At 44.1% G+C, this 13,825-nt stretch overlaps 1 protein-coding gene across 1 annotated transcript; it reads right to left on the bottom strand.

The window, feature by feature from the left end:
- Positions 1 to 1,457: 1,457 nt before the first annotated feature.
- LOC120839753 (indolethylamine N-methyltransferase-like) lies at positions 1,458 to 12,381 on the bottom strand. Its single transcript, XM_040210116.2, has 3 exons — positions 12,237 to 12,381; positions 6,022 to 6,229; positions 1,458 to 1,896 (listed from the first exon to the last, which is right to left on the bottom strand). The coding sequence occupies exons 1-3, from the start codon at positions 12,379 to 12,381 to the stop codon at positions 1,458 to 1,460; spliced, it is 792 nt and encodes a 263-aa protein (XP_040066050.2).
- Positions 12,382 to 13,825: the final 1,444 nt, after the last annotated feature.

Below are 13,825 nucleotides of genomic sequence, written 5' to 3'. Positions count from 1 at the left end.
AGCTCACTCCGGATCACTCACTGCTTTGACACTGGCTAGAATTCTGGCCCTTCACTGGACGACCAGAGTTGATCTCAAGTGTGGCCTTCCAGCGGGTTGTCTTATTATGCCTCCTAAACAGCGTTGTGGAACTGCAAGTTCACGAGACAGCACTGAAGGGAGTTGTTTGCAAGAATTGTGCTGGTGCCTTTGAACGTTTTCGTACTGTAGAGCAACAGCCTTCCTTCTTGGTGTGGTCTTCACTGTTCTGGCAATCCCTTTATTTGCACTCACGTAGAACCCCCCTAACAGTCATCACAAGCTCGAAAACATCTGTAGACAGGAAATTCGCTACCCTCACTCCCACTGAGGTAGAGCAGTGTCTATGTGCTTTAACGTGAATTGCAGACTTTTACTTGATTTCTATTTTGTGTTTCCCCCACTTTTATTTGTTCCTTTTGCAGGGTACTGCGGGTTTCTTGGTATAGTCTTTGGCCTCTTTACTATAAGGAATTGCTCTTAGCAGGATTAGACGATAAAAGCACTTCTAACGCTTTTATCCTCTACTATGGTACTCTTTGGCACACAACTGAACTATTTTATTCAACCTAACGAAAAACGGGTTTTATGTCCGTTAAGTAAGAAACGGACACACTGTCCGTCAGAATTACGACAAATTGTTTGTAAAATTACGGAAATTTTTTACAGTGTACATATAGCTTATGCGTGAGCGAAATTGTCCTGAATTTTAACTGACTCTACGTCTGCCAGCTCGTCGAGCTTCAAGCTTTTGCCGGCTTTACGGGCAAGAGCGTCCGTCTCGTTAGGCCTACGAAGCTTCTCGGGGTAACTTCAGTGGCACGCGCAGACGCGTCCAATCGAGCGCACAGATGCTGAATCCAACACTAAAAAGCACCAGGACACCCAACTGATCGGTGAGAACAGCTAGAAGTACACGACACGTGGCAAGAGCCGCAGATTAAAATTGCAGAAATAAGCGCGGTTCTGCTCCTCTGACATCCCGAACTTCGACTCGTGAATAGGACGCTTTCGCGAGGGTCGAAAGTTTGGAAAATTTGTTCGCTGGTCCCACCGCCACCGCCGCTAAAAGACGGGCGTCTAAAAAAAAAAAAAATTAGTTTTTTCAGGTTTGTGCACACTTTTTTTCAGCCTTTCTCGCTAAATAGACGCCTTTTTGAAAAAAAGACACGATATTTCATTGAGTGGTACACTTTATTTAGTCTGCATAAAATAAATTCTGCCGGCCCTCCCCAACGCTTCCAATCACAATGCCGACCATAAAACGTCACCAACTGCGCGTTTTCAACACAAAATGGAGCGCCACCAAACGTTGCACTGTTTTTGCCTGATCCGATTAAAATATGAGGCCCTAATAGTTTGTGGCTATACTCCTTGTTCCCCGAATAGCCCAACCTACTAATGAGGTAATAACAGAAACCGCAGAAGCTCAAGTATCGTTAGAGATCCCCGTTAAAATATTTGCGAGCCGCCAGGACAAACGCGAATAGCTCAGGCTGTCCCATGGCGCCCATGTTTTCCATGCGGTATACACTGAGCTTAAAGCCGGCATCTGCCACCGCTCCTTTAACCACGTCGTCGGTGATGATCACCATGGGGAATTCATGGTCTCCTATGGTGAATTTCCCTGGGCCACCCATACCAGCCAGAACGAGCAGACCGCCGGGTTTGACGAGGGACCCTACGTTGCAGACCGCACACCGGAAAGATTCGTCGTCTGCTATGGCGCACTCGATGCAATTGCACGAAAGGACGACGTCGAAGGCTTCCTCGTGTTCCTGTGGGAGCACTCCGGGTTTCAGGACATCGCAGTGAACCACCTTGCGGATCGAGGATCGGGTCCGCTCCAGTATTTCCAGCGCCCCCTTCTTGGTGTCGCTGTAAATCGCAACAAAGATGCGCTGCGTAAGTTACATGTGGGCCGTGGACTTACCGGTTTTAACCTAAACACCGATAAAGTTCGGAGAGTAAGGGCACAAAGAAGGCTGGTGATGCTTGAACATAAGCACTAAAACCCCGAGAGTAGAGAGAAAAAGGTACTTCTGTGCCGTGTTGTCCCTCGTGCTCCCTCGTCTAAGGGTTTTAGTCTATTATGATAAGGTTCCGTTGGCGACGAAAATACGAAATAGGTTAAAACGACAAGAAGAAAAAAAAACGATACTGATATGTCCGTGATAACAGAACCACATCCATAGAAACCGAAAAACACCTGCAAAGATCTGTCGGTGACCAAGTGATAAAACCAGTTAAAACCTAAAAACTGCAATAAACACCTCTGGTTCGAAAAACGCAAAATCGGTTAAAACCGGAAAACACCGATAAACATATTTGCTGGCGTAAAAAATACAAAATCAATTTAAACGAGCAAAAAACTGCTTTCTGGAAGTTTTTGTTTTATCTATATTTCGCTGCAGCTTAAGTTCAGACGAAGACGACGCTACGAGCTGATAATACTTATCAGACAGCGTCAAAAGCACACCATCATGGTGTTCTTTATGTTTCTGTACCAGGGGCGGATCCAAGGGGAGGGGGGGGGGGGAGCGACGGGGGCGGCCGCCGCCCCAAACTGAGTCGACCCCCCCCCCCCCCCCTTCTCCCCCCTTCTCGGAGGGCAATTTGACATGGGTAGACCCCTGAACACTCCCAAATAAAAGCGATTACCGGCTTGCCAGGTGGTAGAAGGCTCGGTACTCAATGACGAGGTTTCAAAATAGGGTAGGTCGCACCCTAGCAGGCACACTTGTACTCTGAACATGGAGAACCACTCCGTCGAATGGGAGAATAGTATCCTTAAAAAATTTTCCGCCCCCCCCCCCCCCCCAAAATGGAGTTCTGGATCCGCCCCTGTTCTATACGTGTTCTAACATCTATGATCTAATCATAAACAAAAGGGCCTTGTGACTTGCGCCTTTGATGCTGCCTGATTCTTCCCATTACCTGGTAGCTTCGGCTGGTTTATATCGAAACCCTTTTTTCTTTGTTTTGAACTCTTAGTTTTTCGTGGGGTACTTTCACCGATGATCACCGTTTATTGCGTCCATCCTAAACAAATCACAGATATGCACAGATATGGTTGAAAAAATGAACACCGCAAAACGTTAACCGATTTCTCTTATAATATACACCGGAAAGTCTATGCCCCGGTTATACGTAGCCATGATGCCTGACAGTGTATACATATATTATTGCGGACTAATTGAAAATATCAAAATTCGATGCTATATGTTTCTTTTCTCTAGCATTCTGGATGCTTTCACCATATATTAGCTGGAGTTTCTTAGTTCTCCGGCTTGCCTCGCGCTAGGCATCTCGCATAATGGAGGAAACTACGATAGAGTAGGAAAAATCACAACTAAACAATTCTAATCTTAGCTTTTATTGTGCAAACATGTGCGTCTGGTTTTCTCTAAATATTTCCTCCTAATAATAAATAATGACAAACAAAAACAAATTTCCCCCAATAACAAATAATAACAAAATAACAAATGAAGCAACTTCGAGCGTATACGCAGCCCCAAGGTCATATTTCGAAGAAAAAATTAGCGATGAAACCTTATTCTACATTATTATTGCATCCGGGATTCGCGCTGCACCGAAGTCGGCTAGACATTCCCATGGGTGCACGTTTAGTTTACTTGCTGCGAGCCAGTAGACTCCCCTCAAAAACCCAAGCAAGCAACATTGGCAATCGCAATTTCTCGGTCCACAAAGCGTGTGATTGGATCAGAGTGCCCGCCGAACGCTGACGTCAGCACTCGTTTTTCGGTACGAGCTGAGCCTAGTTCACGTCGAACGTTGACGTAGCCCTCGTGCCACATACAGGGTCGGAGCACGCGCCCGAGCAATCGGGGACTCAAATAATTGGCGCAGCAGTCGCTAGATGGCGCTGGCGTTTGAAAGTGGTCTGCTGTACTATGGTGTTTCATGGTACACGTCCGTCGAAGCGATACGCATGCGCAGAAACAGAGTCACTTTTTACGCAATAAAGGCTTGGGTTGGACTTCGAACCAGCCCCTGAAAGGAGAAGAGGGGACCCTGTAGGGCTATCTGCCACTTTTGCGAGGCTGCTTGCTCCTCTGAAGTTGCGTGTACTAAACATGGTTCCTTCGCTCCAGAAAAAACGCCCGACAAACTGCGAGCACCGCGCCAGATATCCCCGGAACCTGCTACTGTAAACGACTTTATTTTTATGGGCTGAATATCTCGCGAGTTTTGGAAAGGTGTGAAAATCAGTAATGTATCGCAGACAAAAAGAAAAAAAAAATGATTTGTATTTCTTACCACGGGGAGATATATTTTCGAAACCAATTCTTTTTGCGATATTTTATCGAATCGCCAAACTTGCCGAAATTAAATATGTTGCCTTCAAGTGCCGAGGGCACACTGTACATCGTAGGCCAAAGAGACATACTTTGATTATATCTAAGAAATCAGTTTCGTATGCTCCGACGCATTAATTTAGCACGTTTAAAGGTGAGGTGCGTTGTACGTTTTCTTCTTTTCATTTTTTTTTTTTTAAATATGAAATACCAAATTTGCATTGGTTGAAAATTTCAACGAAGGAGCAAAATGGGTTTTGGCTGAGTATGCGGTTAAGCTATTTGTTTTACAAAAAGCAAAAACTGTTTTGGTAGGCCATCGAATTCCTTTATTGGGCAAAGCAAGGAACGAAGGCGAAGTCAGAAATAGTTTTTGCCCTCTTTGATGTTTTTCCTCAATAAAGCGTCCCAGACATTCATAGCAAGATCTTTTACACATTGGCATAAAAAAGATGCATTGCAAACTGAGCCACAGACAATTGTTGGGTTCTACCTGCACGGTTCAAATTGCACCTTTTCATTGAGGCAAGTTTGCTCATTGATATTATCAACAAGAAAAGTGCACCATATTATGAGACAAACCTCCTAGACGGGAAAAAACAAAGGTGAACACAACACAACGTCTCAAACCCAGCTGAATTTATTTAAAAAAAAAAAGTTTGGGCTTATATGCTTCAGGTACGCAAACCTAAAGTACACAAACCGAGTGCATATACCAAACAGAAAGTTGATGTTTATATAGGGTTCAAGTACAAGAACAAACCAAACGAAAGGAGAAGGAAAAACTGAGACACATTTTCCACAAATGCATATGTAAGAGGGTCTTCAAGCATAGTTATATTTTCACTCGATAGTCTCAAAACACACACACACACACACACACACACACGACAACGGACAGCCTGAACAGACAGCAACACAAAAGTGGGTGAGTGGCCTTGCCCGACTAACAAAACCATCAGCTTTGTTGAAATTTCTAGGTTTTGTAGAAATACTCGTAGAAACGTTTTGTAAACGATTGCATTAATGTTTAACGACACAAAAACATATTCTAGGTATGACAATTTTGCCATGCGTAACGTAGGTACAGCCGCAATTTTTTTATTGGCTTAGTCACCTTTAAAGCAGGTTTTCCGAACGATCAGCAGTCACATTCGCAAAGCGTACCGCACAGTTCCACATTTGTGCTAAATAGTTGCAATGTCGGAGCGAGAGAAACTGATTTGGGAGATACATTTAATTTTTTAGGCGTAAATTCTTTTTAGTTTTTTCACTTGCAGGTTTACCAATCATAGGCAATCACCTTCGCAAGGCGCACCGCACAGTTCCACCTTCATGCCAAGTTAAAAGGCCGGAACAAACGAAAGTGATTTTTCATGTACGTTTAAAGTGGGTTCAATTCGATGGGTCTTCGCTGTACTATCGCGGACAATACGAGGCAAAACATTTCTTCACGCTTTTTTTTTTTTTTTTTTTTTTTTGACGTACTCTCGAATTTTGAGAGAGCGGTGATTCGAGCAAGGAATGAGAAATGAATTTGAAAGTTTAAAGTTTCGACAAAATGAGAGGTGATAGAACTTGTAAGGAACATTGACGAAAATTGGTCAGATCAGGCTTTCAGCTCATAATGTCCGCGGAAGTTCACCAAAACACAATTCAAAACTTCAAAATACGCTGCGTTTACCTGTAGCCCTCCAAGGCAGCGACTTCCTCGGCGCGGGAGGTCCAGTCGATGGCATCTTTACTCTTCTCGAGACATTTCTCAAGTTCCAGCCTGTTGCCTTCCATCAGGTCGCTCAGCACGATGTCGCTGAATCGCCTCGAAGAAAGGAACGAAGGCCAGAGCATCGGACCGCAGCCCACTTCCAAAAGGGTCTTGCCCTGAACCAGATCTGTGGACAGCACCCTGGAGTTTCAGTTTAGTCCGGTTTCATTGCCAACAAAATCTGATTTCATGCCTCCTGGGCTCGTTAATATATATATATTTGTAGGCTGACGTGTTTTTTGCTTGCGATGCTCGAACACGGATCTAGCCCAGCCCGTATGAGATTCTGGAGACTTTGCAAGGCCAAGCAGCTCAGTTACAAAACTGCCCATAGACGCTGCTTTCGCAACTAGAACCGTCCGCCCCCTTCGTCTATATACCGACACGCTTTTACAAACAAGCCCGCGTTTGCCCACACCAGGTGTGGGCACTGCGCATGCGCAGAAACCGAATTCAAGTGAACTGAAGCTTCTGCGCATGCGCACTGCCGTCGACAGCGCCACCGCAGCTGCGTGACGTCAGGGACGCGTGTTTGTCTATACCGCCAAAGTTGGCCTTCCGTCGTTCGAGACGCCACCGGTTGGGGAACGGCTGTTATGGTATTTACAGTGTTTTTTTTATAAAATGCACGGGTCTTGAAGCACAGCACCTAGATGACACCGCCACTACGTCTCCGATTAATAGTTTTGGAACGCAGACTCTAGATGGCGCTTCAAATGACGAGCGGCAGACTTGAGGGGGAGAGGGGGTGCACCACCTCACAACTGATTTGATTTAGTAAGGTTGGCAATGGGTAACCCTTTCGACATATGCAAAGTTTCTGAGGCCTTTGGCTTTGTTCTTTTACTTGAGTTTGTAGGTATTCCAATATACCAAGAAAAATATATCACATTCTTCGTCATAGGGACCATTGCTGTCTATAAATTGACCGGAGAGAATTTACATATTGTGCAGCTGATAATGAAAAACAGCGCGAAACATAAGGATTCAGAGGACAGGAACACATACAGTACAAGGCTCTGACTATCAACTTTCTTATTTTGAAAACACGCGGGTATGAGGTCTTCTTTTTCTTTCACTGCGGTGTCACATCTTTTTCTTTCACTGTAGTTTGGCTTCTTCATCGTTTTATTCGAAGGAGAAGTTATCCAAGGTCCAAAAAGGCCGTCTCACTGTCCCTGAGCTTCACTGAGGTTTGGCTGACGCACGTTGTTTTCTTTTTCGCTATATGGTAGGCCTCAATAATCTCCCTAGACAACTGAGTTTGGTGTTTGTACAAGATACGTGTGTCTCTGAACCGTGGTTCACAGCCGCAGTCACGGCAATATATTTCGAAATGGGAGTATGCTCCACCTTTTACCGAACTGCGATGTTCGCGAAGTCTGATGTTTAATCGTATCCCCGTTTTACTGATGTATGTGTGTCCGCAGGAGAATTGGATTTCATAAACTGTCCTCTTTTTGCAAGGAGGGAACTTCATGCCGTGCATAATGTGGCATTTGTTGTCATCTGTTTGACCGCGTTTGTTTGTGCGTTTTTTTTTAATGTGGTTATAATCCTGCTTAGTTTGTTGCAGGCTGAGAATACGACATTGACCCCGTACCTCGAGGCGAGTCCCTTTATCCCATCAGAGAGGCGGTGAATATATATGATATGACCGCTACATTCTTTTTGCCTTTCTTAGCTTTTTCTTTGTGCTCTTTGGTGGAATCCACATTTATGTTGCGAATTAGATTGTCGCAGGCCGATGGGATAGCTGTGTTTGGAAAGTTCCAGTCCCTGAGCGTGGTGATTTGGGCAGAGAAGCTTACTTTCATTTTTTGGATGCAGGCTTTTGTTAGCGCTGACCGGAAACATGAAAGAACGATGCCGTTCTTAACGTGTTTTGAATGTGCCGATCTGTAGTTAAGTAAGCTTTTGCTTGTTCTAGGGTGGTGAATTGAGCATACATGTTCTTTTTTTACGTCCACTAGGAGATCCAAAAAAAAATTATTTTCATACTCCTTGGGGGTTGCAAGGGTGAAACGAAGGCCTAAGCCTTCTTCCGTGAACGACCTTAGCACGTCGTCAAGTGTTCTACTGAATTCTGCTTTCGCTATGAACACCAAATAGTTGTCTACATACCTGAATATTTGTTTTGCCTTACCTACCAATTTATGTTAAAGTTCCCTGTCGACTTTTCGAAACGGCTGACTTCTGTACATAAACATTGTCCTGCCAGCCTATAAATGTAAATTTTAGATAAAAGGACAAAAGTTCAGGGAAATCTCCTGGTGGGATTCCGCTATTTGTCCCAAACCTTGTTTCATCATTGTGGTCTAAGATACATTCCTTTACGCTCTTCATGAGTTCATCATGGGACATGAAATAATAAAACTCTTCAACTTCTATACTGAAAGCGCTGCATTTTACTGGGTTATCGTTTTTTTTTTAGATATTCAATTGCCAACGTTGAGTTAGGAATGCAAAATGGGTCATCTATCTGGAGTAAGTTAAAATGTTTTTGTAGATAATTCGAAACCGCCCGAAGCCAGGTATCTCGCTCTGATACATGCTGTGCGAAATGCTATTCCTGGTACGTGTGTTCTCACTACGAAAAATACCTTTAGCGTAAGTTTCTTTCCTTTTTTGGCTTCTGCTGCGACCTTTCTCAAGTTTAGTCTGCAGAGTAGCTTTAAGGCTCGATTTTGTTTTCTTCGCTGGTTGCTCTGTGACTTGCCTGTAGTTCTGGACGGCTGCATTAGCTTTCTCAGCAAAATTACCCTCCGGCAAGACGACGAAAAATCCTTCCTTGTAGAACAACAGAACAAGCGACCCATTTGATGTCAGAAAGTCAATAACTGGTTTTAGGCTCCTATCTCGCGAGGGCTTACCATCGTTTTTTTGACAAAACGTCCACACACTCTGCGATGCCTCTCGGTCTTTTTTCCTCCGGAATCGATCGAGTCACAGACCTTTACATTGCGAGTTTATTTATCCGGGTTAACCCTGGTTCAAAACAAAACTTAAGACCATTCTTTAACAGCAGTTGATGATGCTCTGGAATTGGCTTCTTGCCGAGGATTACTATCTTTTCTTCTTTATTGGGCATCTTCTTCTTGGAAGGTAGCGTGAGGCGAATCTGATACCAAAGAAACTCCGTGACCTGGACGGTGACGCTTGACCATTCCTGATATTTGCGGAAGGCTCTAAAATGTCGCTCGTTCTTGGTACACGCTATCTCAAGACAGTCCTTGAAGTACTGAACTTGATCCCACCACTCGGAGCACAAAATACGGCATATCCTTCTTGTATGACCAAGCGACAGAACCAACCATCCGAAGATGACTTGTAATTCTGGAGGGAACGTTGATTTTCTGGAGTTCCATGACGCCGCCCTGGCTTTGCATACATACAGAGTGATTACGGATGATAAAAAGGATATGTTTGACAGAAGATTATGATAATATAAACATAATCTACGAGCTACGGATTGGCTCGGGTAGCTCGTAGCGTTCATCGCGGAACATCATAAGGGAAACGAGGTGTACCTGACTATGCCAAGAGGCTGAAGTGATATTTTGTATGTATGCTTCTTTTCTTTTCTTGTTGCTAAGCAGTATACCCCAAGGAAGAAAAAAAATGACAGTAAAATCAAATTAAAAACAAAAAGTAGACGACTGGGGTCGTTTTTCTTCCGCGGTAACAAAGTCTGGAGCCGCCAAGAGGCGAAGCCGCGACGAGCACGACACTGCTGCACAGGTCATCGGGATGCCAATCGCCCAGACTAGCCCCTAGACGCTGCTTGAATAATCTGTTGTTAATTTTTCAAAAGCAGCATGTTGCCCTTTCTTTTTATCCATTTTTTTTATCATTTTTCAACCGCCCTTTGCCCTCGTTTTCCTAAAGTCAATTGTTCGAGCAAGGCGTTCAGGGGTGCGAGGTGTGTTGTTTGCGAGTACTGTGCCTGCTGTTGTCAAAATATCAGTAGAGTAGATTGTTGGGCTTGTTGGTTTTGGAACTTGGAATACATTTTAGCGCTCAAAAACAAGGACAAAAAGACGAGAATCAGACAAACTCACTGTGGTGTCTGATTCTCGTCTTTTTGTCCTTGTTTTTGAGCGCTAATATGTATTCCAAGGTCAAAATATCATTGTGAGTGGTGGCTCGTTGACTCCATGTGCGAGTACTGTACTTTGATAGTTTCCGAGCGCCTGTATAACTGCGTAACATGCATAGAACAGTGTTTGCGATAACAAGTCAAGATTACAAAATGCAATTAAGCTCATAAACATTTTGCTCTCCTCGTTTCTGCAGCACGGCTTCTGGTAACTTTTTTTTCTTTTATTTATGCGGCAGACGGCGTGTGACCACAGCTTTTTTTTTTTTTTTTTTTTTTTTTTTTTTTGACAATTGCGAGATATGGAATTTTTTTAAGAACCGTTTTGAAACGGTTCACGCTTGGTGAGACCGATAACCAGACCGCTATTTAGAATGCATCATTGAACTGGAACCGGACCGGAACAAAATGCAAAGCTACTGAACTCGAATCTAACGGAACGATGGCCTGTTTGACTCCCCGGTTTTCACACTTCTGGAAGACTTAAAAACGTTTTCTGTTGTTTCAAATAAAGCTTCCGCCGGCGACAATGATATTAGGAACAAGGTAGCTGAAGTGTCGTCGCTTCAAAGAGTAGCTCATTCAGTAGCATTTGGGTCACTGACTTCCAGTATACAATAAAATGGTCTATTTAGTTCAACTAATTTACTTCCATAATAAAAATAAAATGAGTCGGTTGATAAGAAATTTGGCGTCAAAACAACCGGCATCACTGAATTATAAATGAATCGCACGAGGCATTTGTTTTTGTATCTGTAATCTCAGGAGATAGAATACTATAGTCAGGAAACACGTAAAGAGGCTCTCTCCGCGGTGGCAAACGCTCTCGTCGAAAAGGGACACTCATCGACTCTATCTGTTTTTTTTTTTTTGTTGTTTTTTTTAATATGTGTCATAGTTTTATAAAAGCCATATAGATTCCTTCGCAACTTCCGTATGTTCACTTTATTTTAAAGGAAAATGGGGAAAAACCAGAAAACTCTTACCGCCCGATAAATTCAGCACAATATTAAAAAAGTGACACCTTTTATAGTGCGCGTACTTTTACTGTGTTACGCGTTTTACCAGCTTGTAAGTGGGAGTCATTTTAGTGGCATATAAGTCTCGCCGGTTATCAGTATTAGCGTCATGGGGATGTTAGTGCTCCTCAAACAACGTTTTCTTCAACTGTTATTTTTTCTTAGATTCACCGCTTGCCTCTACAAACTCGCTGCGGAACATAGGAGTGGACCCGGAATATCAGGTAGTTAAACATCTCTTACTGACCGGGAAAATACTGTAACTGGTGCAATTTGGCAATTATAATGTCAACAAAGGTACTTATTTTTCGCTACAATTCAAGTAACAGAGATACTTCCTGTAACTATCCGACGAAGAGACAAAATGCACGCGCGCCTTCGTATAGGAATGCACAGGAGCACTGCAAAAAAGGACCGGTTGCTGTATGCTTCAATTTTAAGCCGAAGGTCCCATAATTTATAACAACCTCTAGGGGGTACCTCTTTTCAACCTCTTAAGCCTGACTCCCGTCGTTTGAAGCGCCATCTAGATTTTAGTTTCAAAACTGTGTTCCATCAAGTACGGTGAAACGCCATTCAGACGCTGTGCTTCAAAACGCCTGCATTCCATAGAATACACTTCAGTTGCCATAGCTGCCATCCTGAAAACGGTGGCGCGTCGAACGATGGAACGTGGGCCGTGACGGGGGGGGGGAACAAGGTTGGAGGGGGTGGGGGCGGGGGGGGGGAAGTACTGCCAGAGGAAGCAGCGTCTATGGGCAGTTCCGTGACTAAGCTAGTCTATATAGGAACAGCGACATCTGCTCCTCACGCTGTGTTGCGCGCGTCTGAACTTGAGACTCCGGCGTTCCAACGCGGGTTCGAACAGCGCACAGAGACAAAGGCAGTCAGCCTTTGCGTCTATTCCCACTATATTCGTTCTAATCGATGATTGGGCGCTATGACGTCCGCACGTGTTATAACGCAATACTGTCTGTTTCTTTTTTTTTCAATTTGGAACACTGGCTACCATTTACCTGATTGAAAGATGCCGTGAAGTGCTTCTTGTTGAAAAGCAGTAACCGGTTTGTACCTCTGGTTCACTTCGTCCACATAAGCTCGAGCCCTAAATTTATTGTTGTAACCAACCCTCAATCCTTGGGATTTCACGCTTCCCAACATCTCCGGGGGGCGACTCCTGGAAGTAAATGTTTCCGACATAAACGCATGTTCTTCGATACTTCGTTTCGCTTTAAAGACTGACGACCAGTTCACGCTTTCTACTTCTCCCTCGCTTCCTCTCTCCCCCATTATTCCCTGTCCACCGTGGCCTGTTACCTCCTCCCCCATGGTGAGCAGGATATTCTGCCTTGCAGAATGTCGAGTCTGGTTGTCGGCCTTTGAGTTGGACCTCTGCAACGGTACGCTGCAACGGATTTAATCAAGCTGCGCCAAAAGTGCATGGTCACGGCGCTCGTTCTCTTTGTGGAAGCGCTATCACCGACTAAACAAATCACGCTTTTTGGCGGTTGTACAGGGACGTTGCTATGCGGATAGCAATTCGTCTGCTTCTTCCACAGGAGTTGCTGTGACGTCAGAAATACGCAGAGCTCTGATTGGCTCTGATTGAAGGATAATGAGTAGACCTCCAAGCAAGCTGCCTTGAGGTCTACCCACTATTCTTCATTCAAAACCAATGAGAGCTGGGGCGTCTTTCTGACGTCTTCACAACCCCTGCTAAAAAAGCAGACGAACTTGCGCTACTCATAACTGACCTTTACGTTGCTCATTTTGACCGCTGTATTTTGCTGCCTGTGAAGATTCGACTGTGCATGTTCCAGTGGATCACAGTCTGTCCAAATTTTAAGTGGGTACTCAGATCTGGCAGCTCAACCTACACCATCTACGTGACAAGGTGTACTGTTATATTTTTCATACGTCATCTGTTAGACGCCAGCGCGGGCCACCTACCTATTGGAGAGGGAATACTACGTCAGCGCTCAACTGAGATGTGTGTTCTGCACCTACGAAACACGACCCCCGCTGCTGAACACTCATTCAGCATTCGTCTCCAATCTGCCCCGCTCTAGCATCCGGTAGGGGACGCAAAACAACAATACAACACTAAGACCTTGTTTTCTAGGATTTTGTTGCAAGGTTTTTAGGAAGTTCCCGAGAAAAGAAAAGCGCGTTTTTTGAGTCAGGTAAATGTACTATGTATCCTAAAAAACCCAAACTCCGTGACATTGTGATGCTAGTGGTCGTTTATAGAACGCGAAAGTTTGAGAACGTGACGTTACCTGGATTAAAAGATAATTGAACAAAATGAAGTTTTTTTTATGAGGCTAAGCCTAATATCGTCAATGCACGAATTGACATTCTGGACACTTGTAGGATTCATATGGGTGAAAAACACGTTTCAGCTAGAAAGAGGATATTGTCTTCATTATTGCTGACAAGTTTCTTTTCTTTTCTTTTTTCATCTCACTAAAATAGCTGTTACAGGCGCCCACAATATCATTCCATGTTTTAACGATATTGGGTTTAGGTGGACATCGACTCAGAGAAATTACAATTTTCTCAGTTACCTTTTGATCCAGGAAACGTCATGTTCCCAAACTTTGCC

The sequence above is a fragment of the Ixodes scapularis genome, unplaced genomic scaffold (assembly GCF_016920785.2).
Source record: "Ixodes scapularis isolate PalLabHiFi unplaced genomic scaffold, ASM1692078v2 PGA_scaffold10__122_contigs__length_95168666, whole genome shotgun sequence".
NCBI classification, from domain to species: Eukaryota; Metazoa; Arthropoda; class Arachnida; order Ixodida; family Ixodidae; genus Ixodes; species Ixodes scapularis.
This window is presented reverse-complemented; position numbering and strand designations above follow the sequence as displayed.

Excerpts from the sequence above, each read along its gene's own strand:
- LOC120839753 (XM_040210116.2), bottom strand. The coding sequence starts at position 12,381 with ATGTTGGGAAGCGTGAAATCCCAAGGATTGAGGGTTGGTTACAACAAT. Across the intron at positions 6,230-12,236 it reads TCACGGCATCTTTCAATCAG|ATCTGGTTCAGGGCAAGACC; the intron begins GTAAATGGTAGC and ends TGCTGTCCACAG. Across the intron at positions 1,897-6,021 it reads GCTGCCTTGGAGGGCTACAG|CGACACCAAGAAGGGGGCGC; the intron begins GTAAACGCAGCG and ends TGCGATTTACAG.